Below are 14,336 nucleotides of genomic sequence, written 5' to 3' on the forward strand. Positions count from 1 at the left end.
GTGTGTGTGTGTGTGTGTTTTGGTACCAGAGATTGAATGATTGAATCCAGGAGTGCTTAACCTCTGAACCACATCCCCAGTCCTTTTTACATTTTATTTAGAGAAAGGATTTCACTAAGTTGCTTAGCACCTCACTAAGTTGCTGAGGTTGGCTTTGAACTTTCGATCCTCCTGCCTCAGCCTCCCTAGCTGCTGGGATTACAGGCATGAACCACCATATTGTATTTTAAGCAGCATTGTTGGAAATAATTCTTATGCCATATAACTTACCCATTTAAAGTTTAGAACCCAGTGCTTCTCAGAATTTTTGTAGGATTATGCAAATGGCACCATAATCTAATTTCAGACCATTTTTATTTCCTATCCAGCAAAGACACCATAACTCTTTATCCCTTGTAACCATCTCCCCTTCCAATAAGCCACAGACACCCACTAATCTGCTTCCTATCTCTATAGATTTTCCTATTCTGAGAATTTCATACAAATGTGATTATAAAATATGGGCTCTTTTAAGATTGTCTTCTTTCACTTAGAATAATGCTTTCTAGTTTTATCTGCTGTGGAGCATATAGTAATACTTTACTCTTTATTTTAAAATAACATTAAATTGTATGGACAGGCAATTGGTTAACTATCCATCAATTGACGGATATTTGGATTATTTCTGTTGTTCTGAAAATTATGAAGGATGTTTCTATGAACATTTATGTACAAGTGTTTCTGTGGATATGTTTTAACTTTGGTATTTGCCTAGGAGTATAATTTCTGGAATTTATAGAAGGCTCATGTCAAATGGATTTCTAAAGTGGCTGCACCATTTCACATTCCTTCTGGCAAAGTATGAGGCTTCTAATTTATCCACATCTTGACTAGCACTTGTTATTATCTATCATTGGGTATAGCCATGTAAGTGGGTATGGGGTGACATCCCAGTGTGATTTTGATTTGCATTTTCTTAGTGACTAGTGATGTTGAGCACTCTTATATGTACTTGTTGATTATTTTTGTATTTTCCTTGAGCAATTTCTGTTTAAATCTTTTTCCAATTTTAGTTTTTTCTTTTATTATTGAGTTATTGTTTAGATACCAGGTGTCACCCAAAAGACATTGGAAACAACTACAGAAAATTTAGAGGTGAAATGATTGTGTTATGAGAGCCTTAACGCAATCCCTGATGGGGATTAACTGAGTGGTAACTGTAGGCAGGTAGGGAGTGGTTAGGAGGTGGGTTTCTGGCGAGTATCTTTGGGGTTTATAGTTTGCCCTTGGTGAGCAGAGCTCTCTCTGCTTTCTGATTATCATGTCCTAAGCCTCTTTCCCCTACCATACCCTTCGCCCATGACATCATGCCTCACCTCCAGCCTTGGGGAATGAAGTTGGCCATCTATGGACTGAGACTTCTGAAACCATTAGCACCAAATAAACATTTCATGTTTTAATTCTTCTTGTCAAATATTTTGGTCATAGCAGTGAAAAATCTGACTAAAGCATTGAGTTTATGTATTTTGAATAGAAATTCCTTATCCAATATATGTTTGGCAAATATTTTCTTCCATTATGAAAATTGCCTTTTCTGTTTCTTGAGGGTATTACATGAGAACAAAAGTTCTCAATGTTAAATTCAATTTATATATATTTTTTCTTTTGTTGTTTATGCTTTTTAGTGGTTTCAGAGAAAACCATTGCTCCAAAGGCATGACGATTTACTCCTATGTTTTCTTCTAAGATTTTCAGTGTTTGTAACTTATATGTAGTTCTAGGATCTTTTTTAAGTTAATGCTTGTGAGTATTGTGGTGAAGATTCAAATTCATTATTTTGCTTGTGATTATCCAGTAGTCCCTTCCACCAAAAAGGGTTTTGTTTCCCTGTTGAATTATCCAAATACTCCTGTTGAACATGAATTGTCATAAATGTGTGGTTTTATTTGTGGATTCTCAATTCTATTTCATTGATTGACACATCCTTGTGTCAGAACCATACTGTCTTTGTTACTATAGTTTTGTGTTGAGTTTTGAAATTGGGAAGTATAAATTCTTCAATTTTATTCTTATTTTTTGAATTTTTTTTAGTTTTGAAGTCTCTTATATTTCTATATAAACTTGAGGGTTAGTCTGTCCATTTCTGCAACAAAGCAACTGGTATCTATCTATCTTGATAGATACCAGATCTTGTCAATCGGGCTGGGAAGCATAATCACCTTAGCAATGTTAAGTCATCTTATCCATGGGTGTGGACTGTTTTTCTATTTGTTTAGATTTTTAAATTTCTTTAATGATATATTATAATTTTTGGTGTATGTCTTATATTTCTTTTATCACATATGTTCCTAAATATTTTAATACTATTATAAGAAAAATTGGTTTCTTAATTTTATTTTCAAAAATTTCACCGCAAGTATACAGAAATATAGGTGATTTTTACATATTGATCTTTTATCCTCCAACTTTGCTGAATTCATTTAATAGTTTTAAAAGTTTTTTAGTGGATTACTTAGAAGTTTTTATAATACAAAACCATGTCATCTGCTCATAGAGATAGTTTCATTTTTTCTTTTCCAATCTGGGTGACATTTATTTCTTTTTCTTGCCTAATTGCCCTGGCTAGACCTTCTATTACAACGTTGAATAGAAGTTGTAAGAATTTGCATTCTTGCCTTGATCCTGATCTTTTAGGGAAAGTATTCAGTCTTAACCATTACATATTATGTTAGCATGTGGATTTTCCATAAATGGTCTTTACCAGTTGGAGAAAATTCTTTTCTGTCCCACTTTGTTGTGCAGGTTTTCCCCAAAAGGCATTTAGGTTTTGTCATTTCCCCCCCCTATATTCATTGCAAGGATCATATGACGTTTTACCATATTACAATATACCATGTAATATACATGGTATATTACATGAATGATGTTTCAGACTTTTGAAATCACCCTGCATTTTTGGGATAAGTTCCAATTGGTTTAGGTATATACTACTTTATGAATGTTGCTTGATTTAGCCTGCTAATGTTTTGTTGAGTATTTTCATGTCTGTATTCATGGAGAATATTGGGCTGCCATTTTATTTCCTTCTGATGTTTTGGTGTATGAGGAACCAGTAATTCTGACCTCATATAATGAGATGAGAAAATGTTATCTGTTCGTATAGTTTGGGGGAAGAGTTTTTGAAAGATTGATGTTAATTCTTCTTTAGGGCATATTGGTAAGTTTTAAACCTAACAATTCAGTTGTTTTACTTGTTATTAATCTATTTTTTTCTATATTTATTGGGTAAATTTCTGTAACTTGTGTCTTTCTAGGGATTTCTATTCTATGTGAGTCACTTAATTTGTTCTTATCCAGTTTTTCATAGTATTCCTGTATAAATGTTTTTATTTACTTAAGATTGGTAGTGACATCTCTTTTTTTTATTCCTGATTTTATTAATTTTAGTCTTTTTTTTCTTTCTTGGTAAGTCTAGCTAAAGTTTTTTTTTTCTTTGTACCAGGGGTTGAGCCCCAGGGTGAACCACATCCCCAGCCCTTTTTATATTTCATTTAGAGACAGAGTCTTGCTAAATTGCTTAGAACCTCTGTAAGTTGCTGAGGCTTATGATCCTCCTGCCTCAGCCTCCTGAGCCACTGGGATTACAGGCATGTGGCACCATGCCAAGCTCCATTTTGATTGTCTCAAACATATTTTTAATCATCTTATAGAGTATTAATCATTTTTAACCTATTAGCAAATATATATCAGCATTATATGGCCTTTATGAACATATATTTCTGCTCTTTGAATATTCTTGTGAACCAATCTTAACAAGTTGCTGACTTATTAATTAATAAGTTGAATTTCTATCTTTATGAAAATTATACTTTAGCAAAAAGTATGACAATCAGTGAATAGTCAGAGAGTGGCAGAAAATGAGATGAGAGAGAAGGACAGAGGACAGGGTAGGGTTAGGGTTAGGGTTAATAAGATGAAAGATGTTGGCAACATCACAGAAAGGCCCTTTCCTTCGTTGGAATTGACTCAGATACCTGTACTATATCTTTGTGATACCTCACAGGGTGCCTGTGAGCAGGAAATGAGACTATAAAATAGAAACTTGCATTGCTATTGTTGGCACTCAGGCAGGTCACCGATGAAATCAGTTTTTAGACACTAATGATTTGGCCTGAATTATTGCTTTAAAATTCTTACCTGTTGGCAGATTTTTGAGGGAAGAAGATATAGAGAATTCTAGAGGGCTAGGCCTTGTATCCTGGGAAAGGCAGTTTTGTGGAAGAAAATACTGGGAATTTGTTTCTGAACAGGATGGTCATTAGAGCTCTAAAGGAAGAGGAGGTGAGGCTAGAGAAAGGCTGGCTCAAAAGGCAGGTGTGGCCTGCTTCTTCCTAGCTCCATAGGGGGCTGTCTCTGGGGCAAGGAATGAAACCTAAGAGGGTCTATAGGTAAGACTGAGCATGGGTGGACAGGTCAAGAGAGAAGGTGACAGAAGACTCAGATCTCAAGTTTCCTTTCAAGAGGAAAGGAGAATCTGGACATGAATGTCCATAAACAGGTTTAGGACAGGAGTGCATCTGATGATTGGGACTAAGAGAGACAAAGACCAAAAAAGAAGGATGACCCAGCCAACTAGAGAAAAAGCTACCCTTCAGAGAATTTTGTATGAACAAATTCACAAGCATCTCTCCTTAGCCTGCACCTCAGGGTGTTCATGGATGGCAAACTTAATCATATCAGGATCTCTGTCATTCAATTTTCTTTATTTTTATTTTAGTTTTCCCCTGGCTTTGCCTAATTATTAAACTATTCATGGATATCTAGAAATATATTCCAGCACTCATAATCCTCTCTGGAAAACTTCTGCCAGCAGTCTAACTTAAATTCCTATTTTCCTGCTAGTTCCTGTTATTGCTTGTCTTTTGCTCCGTAGACTTTTAACCTACTTTTCCCAGAGTTCAACTAAAGTCCTGACAAGTAATGTAAACCCCAGACAGTCACCCAGGGAAGTCTAATGGTTGGAACAGGTGGTCCTCCAAGGAAGGAGAACCCTCCCAGGCAATGGTCTAACCACACAGCCCTGGTTGCTTGAGGTCATGGGAACTCTGTTCTAAAGCTTTTTAAGGGGATTCAGTTTATCATCCATGACACTAGGATAGGAAGCTATATAGTGTGTTATTCAAATACTTTTTTCTTCTTTCTCTTTCCAATTAAGAGAAGAAGTCCCCAGGAGAAACACTCTTTAAACATAAGGGTAGAATTAAGATAAATGCATTCCTTTTCCTTAGGAAATTTTCCTTGATGAACAAAAGCTCTCTACCCCTTAGTCAGCAAGGTCAAGTGCTGGCCCTTCAAGGAAGATCCACTTTTCCAGAGCTGGGGCTGAAGGTTGGGGCTGGTGGCCTGATAAGGTCCTAGGGCTTGAGAGAAAATCGTTTTTTAGAAAAAGAGAACCAACGATCAGTGTTAGCTCTTCCCAAGAGGTTTGCTGCTTCTTGGTGATTTCAAAGCTGATGCTGGTTTTTGTGTGATTTCTTGGTGTCTTCCCAAGGAGACCTCTGTAACTGTCCTCTGCTTCAGGGCTGAGGAAACTTTTGATAGAGGGTACCATGTTCATTCCAGATGGACACAAGTCTTGTGTTTCTCCATTTACACTAAGAAGTGAGCAGACAGCAAGGTAATGAAATTGGAAAGGCTTCATATATCAGTACACCTGGGTCCTGGACCTGACTCTCACTGATTGAAGCTTAGGGGTGTGCAAAGGTGTGTGCAGGCTCCCTGGCTAATGTCACACTGATGGAATTGGACCACATTTTCCAAGGTCCTTTCAAATTCTAACACCTATAGCCGAGTGTCACAGGGGTCCCTGAATGCCCTTTTATGTTCACTTGTTTTCTCCCTATTGTACCTTGTTTCTACAGTGGCTTTTTAAAAGAGCTGATTCTCTCAAAGTTAGAAAGCCACTGATTAGCAGAATAAGAAGACATTGCCTTTGGAATCTTGCTCAGGTTTATTTATAGCATGCTATTGGTTTTAGAATCAAATAAGGATGAAAAGATCCAGAATATAGTACGTCTAGGAATGTCTGGTCCAATGCACATGACAGCACGAATCTTACACAATAGGAATAATTATGTGCCTGGAGACAAAGGAATTAGAGGAAAAGGGACGGAGTCCATTTTTAGAACTGTGCTCACTTCATGCTAAGGGAGGGGTTCTGCCTCTCTGTCAAGGGAAGAGAGGTGCAAGTTGAAGCATAGATGGGCAAGAGGAAAGTGAGGAAGAAGTGGTGAGTTGCTTTGGTAACTTTGTGCAGGTCCTCAGGACCTTTGGACATCACTCTTAGATGAGCCTCTATTTGAGCTTCTGTCAACAAGTGGTAAATGAAATCTTGGACCCATGATTGAGACTGCTACACCACTGCTGTCTGAAAGGTTAATGGGAGTGGATTACCATGGCATGAACATAATCAAAATTAATATAATTATTATTTCAATATAGGATAATGTTTAAAAGAGGAGGAAAAATTAAAAAGAGAAGACTTCCATCAAAACAGACTAGTCTTCTATTAACACGTCAGGAGCTTAATCTCTGTTTCATCTTTAAAATACTTTTCTACCCCTTGGTATCTTTCTCACAAATTCTTAAATGCTGTTAATCACTTTTAAATACAGCTGCAATCTTAGTATCAGATTTGTTTAAAATATTCCTTTCCACTCACACTGAGCCCTTTCTTTGGTTCCAGCTTCTTAGAAACTTGTATAATTCCCTGAAACTTTTGGCTCTATTTCCACAAAAAATAATCTCTCAAAAATTTTCAAATATTTGGAAGTGGTATCCCAGAAGGCATCCAGCGGTGGGCACAGCTGGGGAGGCATGACTAAACTTTCTCAAAACTGTTTGTCTGCAATTCAACAGTCCAGGATGGCAGGAGAGGAGAAGCTGGCTTCCTGGCTTCCTCAGCCATTTTCCTTGTTCTTTTTTTAAAATATTTTTTTAGTTGTCAATGTACCTTTATTTTATTTATATGTGATGCTGAGAATTGAACCCAGTCCCTCAACATTTAAGGCAAGCACTCTACCACTGAGCCATAACCCCAGCCCATCTCCCTTGTTCCTTTTTTGCATGTGTTTTTATTTATTTATTTATTATAATTTATTATATATGACAGCAGAATGTACTTCAAATTATAGTACACATGTAGAGCACAATTTTTCATGTCTGGTTGTACACAAAGTAAAGTCACACCATTTGTACTTAGGCTAATAATGTTCATCTCATTCCACCGTCTTTGCTACACCCATGCTCCCTCCCTTCCTCTCCGTCCCCTTTTCCCTATCTAATGTTCATCTATTTCTTGGACCATCCTCTGCCCCCATCCCCATTATGGAACAGCATCCTCATATCAGAGAAAACATTCGGCATTTGAGTTTTTGGGATTGGCTTATTTCATTTAGCATAATATTCTCAAACTCCATCCATTTATCTGTAAATTCCATGATTTTATTCTCTTTTAATGCTGAATGATATTCTATTGTGTATATATACCACATTCTCTTTATCCATTCATCTACTGAAGGGCATCTAGGTTAGTTGCACAATTTTGCTATTGTGAATTATGTTGTTTGAACATTGATGAGGCTGCATTACTATTGTATGTTGTTTTTAAGTCCTTTGGGTATAAACTGAGATGTGGGATAGCTGGGCCAAATGGTGGTTCCATACCCAGTTTTCCAAGGAATCTCCAAACTGCTTTCCAAATGTCTTTGTGCCTCTCCAGTCACCACTTTCTTCATGAAGAGGATGGCTGCAATAAAAACTGCCAAGTTGGCGCCATTGACATGTCATAAGATTGTCTAGAATCTGTTTCTTCAGGGGTGTCTCTGAGGGGCTCACCAGCTGCTGTATTCAAGTTGATGGGTCTCCACCAAGAATTCCAATCCTACTTTCCCACTCACAGTTTGAGGCAGGAGTTGAGGGCAGGAAGGAAGTGATGGAGACTGGAGACTCCTGGGAGAGGATCCAGGAGACAGATCCCGACCAGTAATGACCACTTCAGGAATATTTAACCTAAGAGCAGTTGCCTGGGCTGGAGAGGTGAAAAGAACACCTGTCAGGAAGCTGGTTCTGGGAAACATCACAGTACCAGTGGGTTTGCAGCCCTTGCAACTCAGGAACACCGGAGAAGATGTGACAGCGCAGAAGACACAGGGACACTTGAAATAGTCAGGATGTAGGACTAGGCCATGTTTCTGTGGATTCTAGGGATTTCTGTTGGGAGCCGGCGACCGCACCCTGAATATGGCGCTGGTCTCTGCTTCCGCTTTGTTAGCGGTTAGAGTTGTTAGAAGTAAACAACTCCTTGTAAGGCTGTGGGGCTGGGCTCTGGCCTGCTTCCGCTGCGCTGTACCTATTAGACTTCTCCATGTGGTGCTAATTCATTGGCGGGGCTGGGTACTTAAGCTGGGGCAGACCGACCGCTCGCTCTCTGTTCCTGTTTTCTCATCATGCTTCAAGGGTCCTGAATAAACTGCTGACAGAAGAATCCTGTGTTGTGTTTCCCTTGCTGGCGAGGGGTCGAGACAGATTTCTAGCCACACTATTCCAAGTAGAAGTCGGGAATTTTACCTACTTTGTTGGGTCACCTTTAGATGACCAAGATTTCCCCTCTTCCAGCTAGAGGCATCAGAGTTACAAGCCCGGGGTTGTTTGAGGAATGACTGAGCTGCCCTGGCACATATCTAACAGTGAATTCTAAGTCCACTCTCAAGGTTGCTTTGTAGTGGTCATGTTGATGGGGAGGGCGAGATGTCCAAAGAAATGGCAGTGACCCTAGATATGGCAAATAAAAAAGCGCATGACACAAAATGCATACCAGAGAATAAACTGGTGTCTGAAAGCATAATCCAGTGGTACTGATTCTGATCAATTGTTTCTTATTTTAGGTATAACTTACTCCTAAAAAAATCATTTCTAAGTTTTTTTGGCTGGTAAGGGCAGAGCACTGGATATTCTGTCTAGGTTTTAGTTTTTTTTTTTTTTTGGCAGGATCTGGTTTGTATAATTTAACATAATTATTTTGAGATTCACCTGCATTTTGGATTCTTTTAATACAAAAAGAAATTACCCCTTTTCATTACAGAGTAGAATATGATTGTGTGTATAAGATATGCCACATCTTGTTTAATGATTCACCTGTTGAAAGACATTTGGATAGTTTGCGGTTTTGGACAATTATGTCAAGCTGCTCTAAATATTCATATTCCTGATTCTTTGTGTTCCCAGTTCTAAGTTGTTATTTTACCTGAGCATGGAATTGCTGGATTGTATAATAAGTACACATTTAATTTTTTAAAGAAATTTGCCAAATTGTTTTTTAAAGTCAAACCCATCAGCAATATATGAGAATTCCAATTGCTCCATATCCTTGGCAACAATTGGTATGGGTCATGCATTTAATGTTAGCCATTTCAATAAATCTGTAGTGGGTTCTCATTGTAGTTGAATTTACTGTTATTGATCATCTTCCCATGTGCTTATTTACCAATCATATATTTTCTTTAGTGAATACCTGTTTAAATATTTTGCCCATTTTTATTGGGTTTGCTTTTTCTTCTTATTTAATTTTGAGAGTTCTTTATTAATTCTGGATAAAACTCCTTTTATCAGTATATTCTTGCAAAACTATCTCCCAGGCTACATTTTGTCTTTTAATTCTCTTTACAGTGACATTTGAAGAGGAGAAGTTTCTAATGTTGATAAAGTTCAATGTGTAAACTTTTCCTTTTAGAGATTATGCTTTAGGTGTTGTCTAATCCAAGTTCCTATGTTGTCTCCTCAATTTTTATAGCTTACATTTTACATTATATATTTTGAGTTAATTTTTGATTATGGTATAAGATATTGATTGAAGATCATCCTTTGGCAAGGATATCCACTTTTTGAAAACCTATCCTTTCTACATTGAATCACTTTTGTATCTTGGTTAACAAAACAAAACCACAAGATTTTCATATATGCATGGGTCTGATTTTGTAGTCTTCATTCCACTGATTTGTTTGTTGTCTTGATTTCTGTAGTTTTTTATAAAATAAATTTATTTATTTTAATTAGGTATATATGACAGCAGAATGCATTTTGATTCATTGTATACAATTGCAGCAAATTTTTTCATTTCTCTGATTGTATATGATGTAGCATAACACCATATATACAGTCATACATGTACCTAGGATAATAATGTCCATCACATTCCACCATCTTTCCTGCCCCCATACCTCCTCCCCTTTCTTTCCTTCCCTTTGCCCAATGAAATTTCCTCCATTTTTCCCATCCCCTCCCCCCAATTATGGATAAGCATCTACTTATCAGAGAGAACATTCAGCCTTTAGTATTTTGGGATTAGCTTACTTTACTTAGCAGGATATTCTCTAGCTCCATCCATTTCCCTGCAAATGCCATAATTTATTCTCTTTTAATGCTGAGTAATATTTCATTGTGTATATGTACCACAGTTTCTTTATCCATTCATCTGTTGAAGGGTATCTAGATTGCTTCCACAGTTTAGCTATTGTGAATTGAGCTGCTATAAACATTGATGTGGCTGCATTACTATAGTATGCTGATTTTAAGTCCTTTGTGTATGGACCCAGGAGAGGGATAGCTGGATCAAATGGTGGTTCCATTCCAACTTTTCTAAGGAATTTCCATACTGCTTTACAGAGTGATTGTGTCAATTTGCAATACCACCAGCAATATGTAAGTATACCTTTCCTGCTACATCCTCACCAGATTTTTCTAACTTTTATAATAATGTTTTGAACTCAGTGTTAGGCATTGATTTTTTTTTCAAATATGTTGATTGCTCTTAGTCTTTTGAATTTTCTCATGAATTTTAGAACCAGCTTGTCAAATGACACCAAAAATATGCTGGAATTTTTATTTAGATTGCAATTAATGTATAGCTCAATCAGGAGAAAATCGATATCTTAATAGCACAAATATACTATGTCATGAACATGTTATATGTTTCCATTTATATAGGTATTTTCAAATTTCTCTTAGTAATGTTTTCTAGTTTTTAATTCATAGACCTTTTACATCTTTTGTCAAATTTCCACACACATTTCATATTTTATATTTTTATAAATAATATTTAAAATATCACTTTCCAAGTGCTTTGCTAAAATACAGAAATCCAATGGGTTTTTACAGATTTTATCTGATTTTCTATCTGGACAATCATTTTGTCTATAAAGAAAGATTTCACTTTTCTAAAAAATTATGAATTTTTTTAAAAAATATATTTCCTGCCTAATTTTCCTGCATTTCAATGTAGAACAGAATCTGTTAAAGCAGATGCCATCTTCTGAACTCAGGGGGAAGAACATTTTCTCTCATCACTAAGTACTATCAAGATAGTTCTTTTCTATTCCCAGTTTGCTGAAGGTATGTGGCTTTTAGATTTAAATTAATTTTTTTAGTCAGTAATGGCTAATGGATATATTTTTTAAAATTTTTGAAAATGATCACATGGTTTTTGTTTTTTAAAGTATGCCACTAGAGTCAATTACATTAACTTATGGCCAAATATAAAGCCAAACTTGCCTTCCTTGGGTAAACCTTACTTGTATCATATTCTTTATGTATATTATGGAACTTGGTTTGCAAAGTTTTGTCTAGAAGTTTTACATCTATGTTCATGATAGTTGCTAATATGTGACTTTCTTATCCTATAAAGTCTTTGTATGCTTTTTGTATTAGAGTAATACTGTATTCACAGAGGGAAAAATATTCCCTCCTTTCCAACTTTCTGTAGTTCTTTGCCTAGAATTGGTATTATGTTTTTTTTTTTTAAATTCTCCAATGAAGCCAAGTAATTCTAGAGTTTTCTTTGTAGGAAGAGTTTTAGCTTTATTAGATGCAGAGCTGTTCATGTTATTGGTGCCTATTTCATCTAGAGTGAGCTTTTACACTTTGTGTCTTTTAAGGGATTAGGTTGTCCAGTTATTAGCATACAGTTGACCTAATGTTTCCCTACTGTCCTTTTCACATGTGGGATTTATAGTGTTGCCCCTCTCATTCTAAATATTGATTATTTGTGTCCTTTATTTCTCTCTCTGTTTTTTTTTTCATCATTGTAATTAGAGGTTAACTTTATTGATGTTTTTAAAGAACTCCTGTCATTTCATTGTTATTTTTCTATTGTTTTACCCTTTTTCATTTCACTGATTTCTACTTTGTTCTCTATCATGTCCTTTTAAATTTTGTTTTGGTTTTTATTTGCTTCTCTCTCTCTCTCTCTCCATTTTCTTAAGGCAGATGGTGAAATAATTGATTTAAGGTATTCATTTTATTTCCTAGTATAAATATTTGGAGTTATATATTTAGTACCATGCCACAAATTTTGATTTTCATTTAGCTCAAAACCCTTTCCAATTTTCCATTTAGAATTCTTCTCTGATAATCTGATACCATCAAAATTTGATAGCCTGATCATTATTATTTTGTAAATAAATAGAGAAATGGAATAGAACATGATAGGAGATTATCTTTACTTGAGATGAGGCTGTGAGGGAGGAAGTGGCATTCTACTCCACACCAGAGGAGTACGAAGGAATCTGACAGGTGAATAGCTGGTGCCAGAGTGTTTTAGGCCTAAGGACAGCCAACACGAAATCCTGAAGCAGGAAAGAAAAGAAAGGCATCTGAGGAGCAGAAAGGTGGAATAAAATTTCCCCAAAGGTCCATCCTCAGAGCATGCTACTTCCAAATACTGCAAAGTACAGGAGCAAGTCATATAATGAGGACAGGGAACTTCCATGTTTGGCCTGGCCACAGTCCTTAGAGGCAGGCTAATGGGCCCAAGGACCTGTGAGGAAAGCTTCCCATCCTAGGGATTCAATCACTTTTGAGTTGCTGAGAGAGTTCCATCCTTAGTATGTACTGCTCTATATTCTTAGTAAATTAAGTTATTTTTTCTTTTCTTTCTTCTCTGTGTGTGTGTGTGTGTGTGTGTGTGTGTGCATGTGTACACACACTCACTCACATGCAGGTGATGTGGTGCTGGGGATTGAACCCAGGGCCTTGCACAATGCTAAACCTGAACTCTACCACCGAGCTATATCCCCAACTCAAATGAAGTTCATGAAAGTTTACTACAAGTGATCACTGAAGTATTATTTTCTTCCTTTTAGATTATAAAGAAACTCCCCAGATGGACCCCAAATAGCTGATTCATATCAAATATATTTCTTTGCTTTTTCCTTTGCCCTAGCCTCCCTGAATGGGTTTCTTTGATTCTGGTGACAAGATTCAACGAATAAATCATGGACCCAATCTGGTGCCATCCATTTTCAGTTTTATTCTTTTTCACCACAAAGGATCTGTGATGGAAAATATTCCTCAGTCAGCGGCAGCTGGCTCCAGCCCGACAGCGAGTTAGTCAACATCTGTTAAAGACAGACTGAAGATGTGCCTCCCTGAGAGTGTTTTCTCCAAGCTGCCTCACTAAGGAATTGTTCTCTTTATCTCTGGAAATCTTTTCCTGGACTTTTCCTCCCTCTTGGCTCCTCTGAGCTTTCATCACCTCTTCCAATGCTGCCTTGGAGCGAATGATTCACAGCTTTTAGCTTCTCTCATGTCAGACTCAGGAAGGTCTAAGAGAAAGGCCTAGCTTTACATCAGTGATGAGAACCCTGCTTGTAGGCTTCGGACCATTGCTTCCCCTTCCAGTAGATGACCTCGGAGGTCCCGGCTTCCTGTAGCCAGAGGTGTTCTCTTTGGAACTATCTCTTGGGACCAACTGAGAAGGCTGTTGAATGGGATCCATCAGATATCTCACCAGGAAGATGGTTTTATTCCATTTCCAGGATGGAAACACCCTAAGAGAGAACGTTAAGGATCCTGTCCCACTTGGGATGTCTCTTTCCCTAAGTGAAGAACGATGTGGTTCTCTGTGGTCTTCAAACTTCCAAGGAAAGATCTTGCCAAAATTTCTAATACTGGTTATGTTTCCCTTTCCTCAGCTCCCTAGTCAGGAAACCCTTCCTGATAATGGAGATGAGGAACAACTGCACTCTTAGAGGGAAAAGAACATGAGACTTCCACCATTTCTCAACCTGCTTGGTAGATCCCCCCCTGAAGCAGGGGAATCACTAAGCTGACTGCTGGGGCTTTCACTGAATCACATTTAATAGAGGGTGGGGTGACATGTTAAATGCTGTCCACCGTTCACACATGGTATTGTTTTCTAGTTCCTTGGCTCTGTGTTCTCTTGGGGGAATTGCCTGCTCATTGTCTTGTGCCTTCTTCTCCCTCATAGTAAACTCCCTGTGGCTAACTCCCCTGAGCCAGCT

General features: G+C 37.2%; 1 protein-coding gene across 1 annotated transcript in view; it reads left to right on the forward strand.

The window, feature by feature from the left end:
- LOC144250980 (uncharacterized) overlaps positions 1 to 14,336 on the forward strand; it is a 491,282-nt gene that overhangs the window by 45,799 nt on the left and 431,147 nt on the right. Inside the window, exon 4 of the mRNA XM_077794129.1 lies at positions 5,038 to 5,043. Within this exon, the coding sequence (XP_077650255.1) occupies positions 5,038 to 5,043 (6 nt within the window). The remainder of the gene's footprint in view (positions 1 to 5,037; positions 5,044 to 14,336) is intronic.

Source organism: Urocitellus parryii, chromosome Y (assembly GCF_045843805.1).
Source record: "Urocitellus parryii isolate mUroPar1 chromosome Y, mUroPar1.hap1, whole genome shotgun sequence".
Taxonomy (NCBI): domain Eukaryota; kingdom Metazoa; phylum Chordata; class Mammalia; order Rodentia; family Sciuridae; genus Urocitellus; species Urocitellus parryii.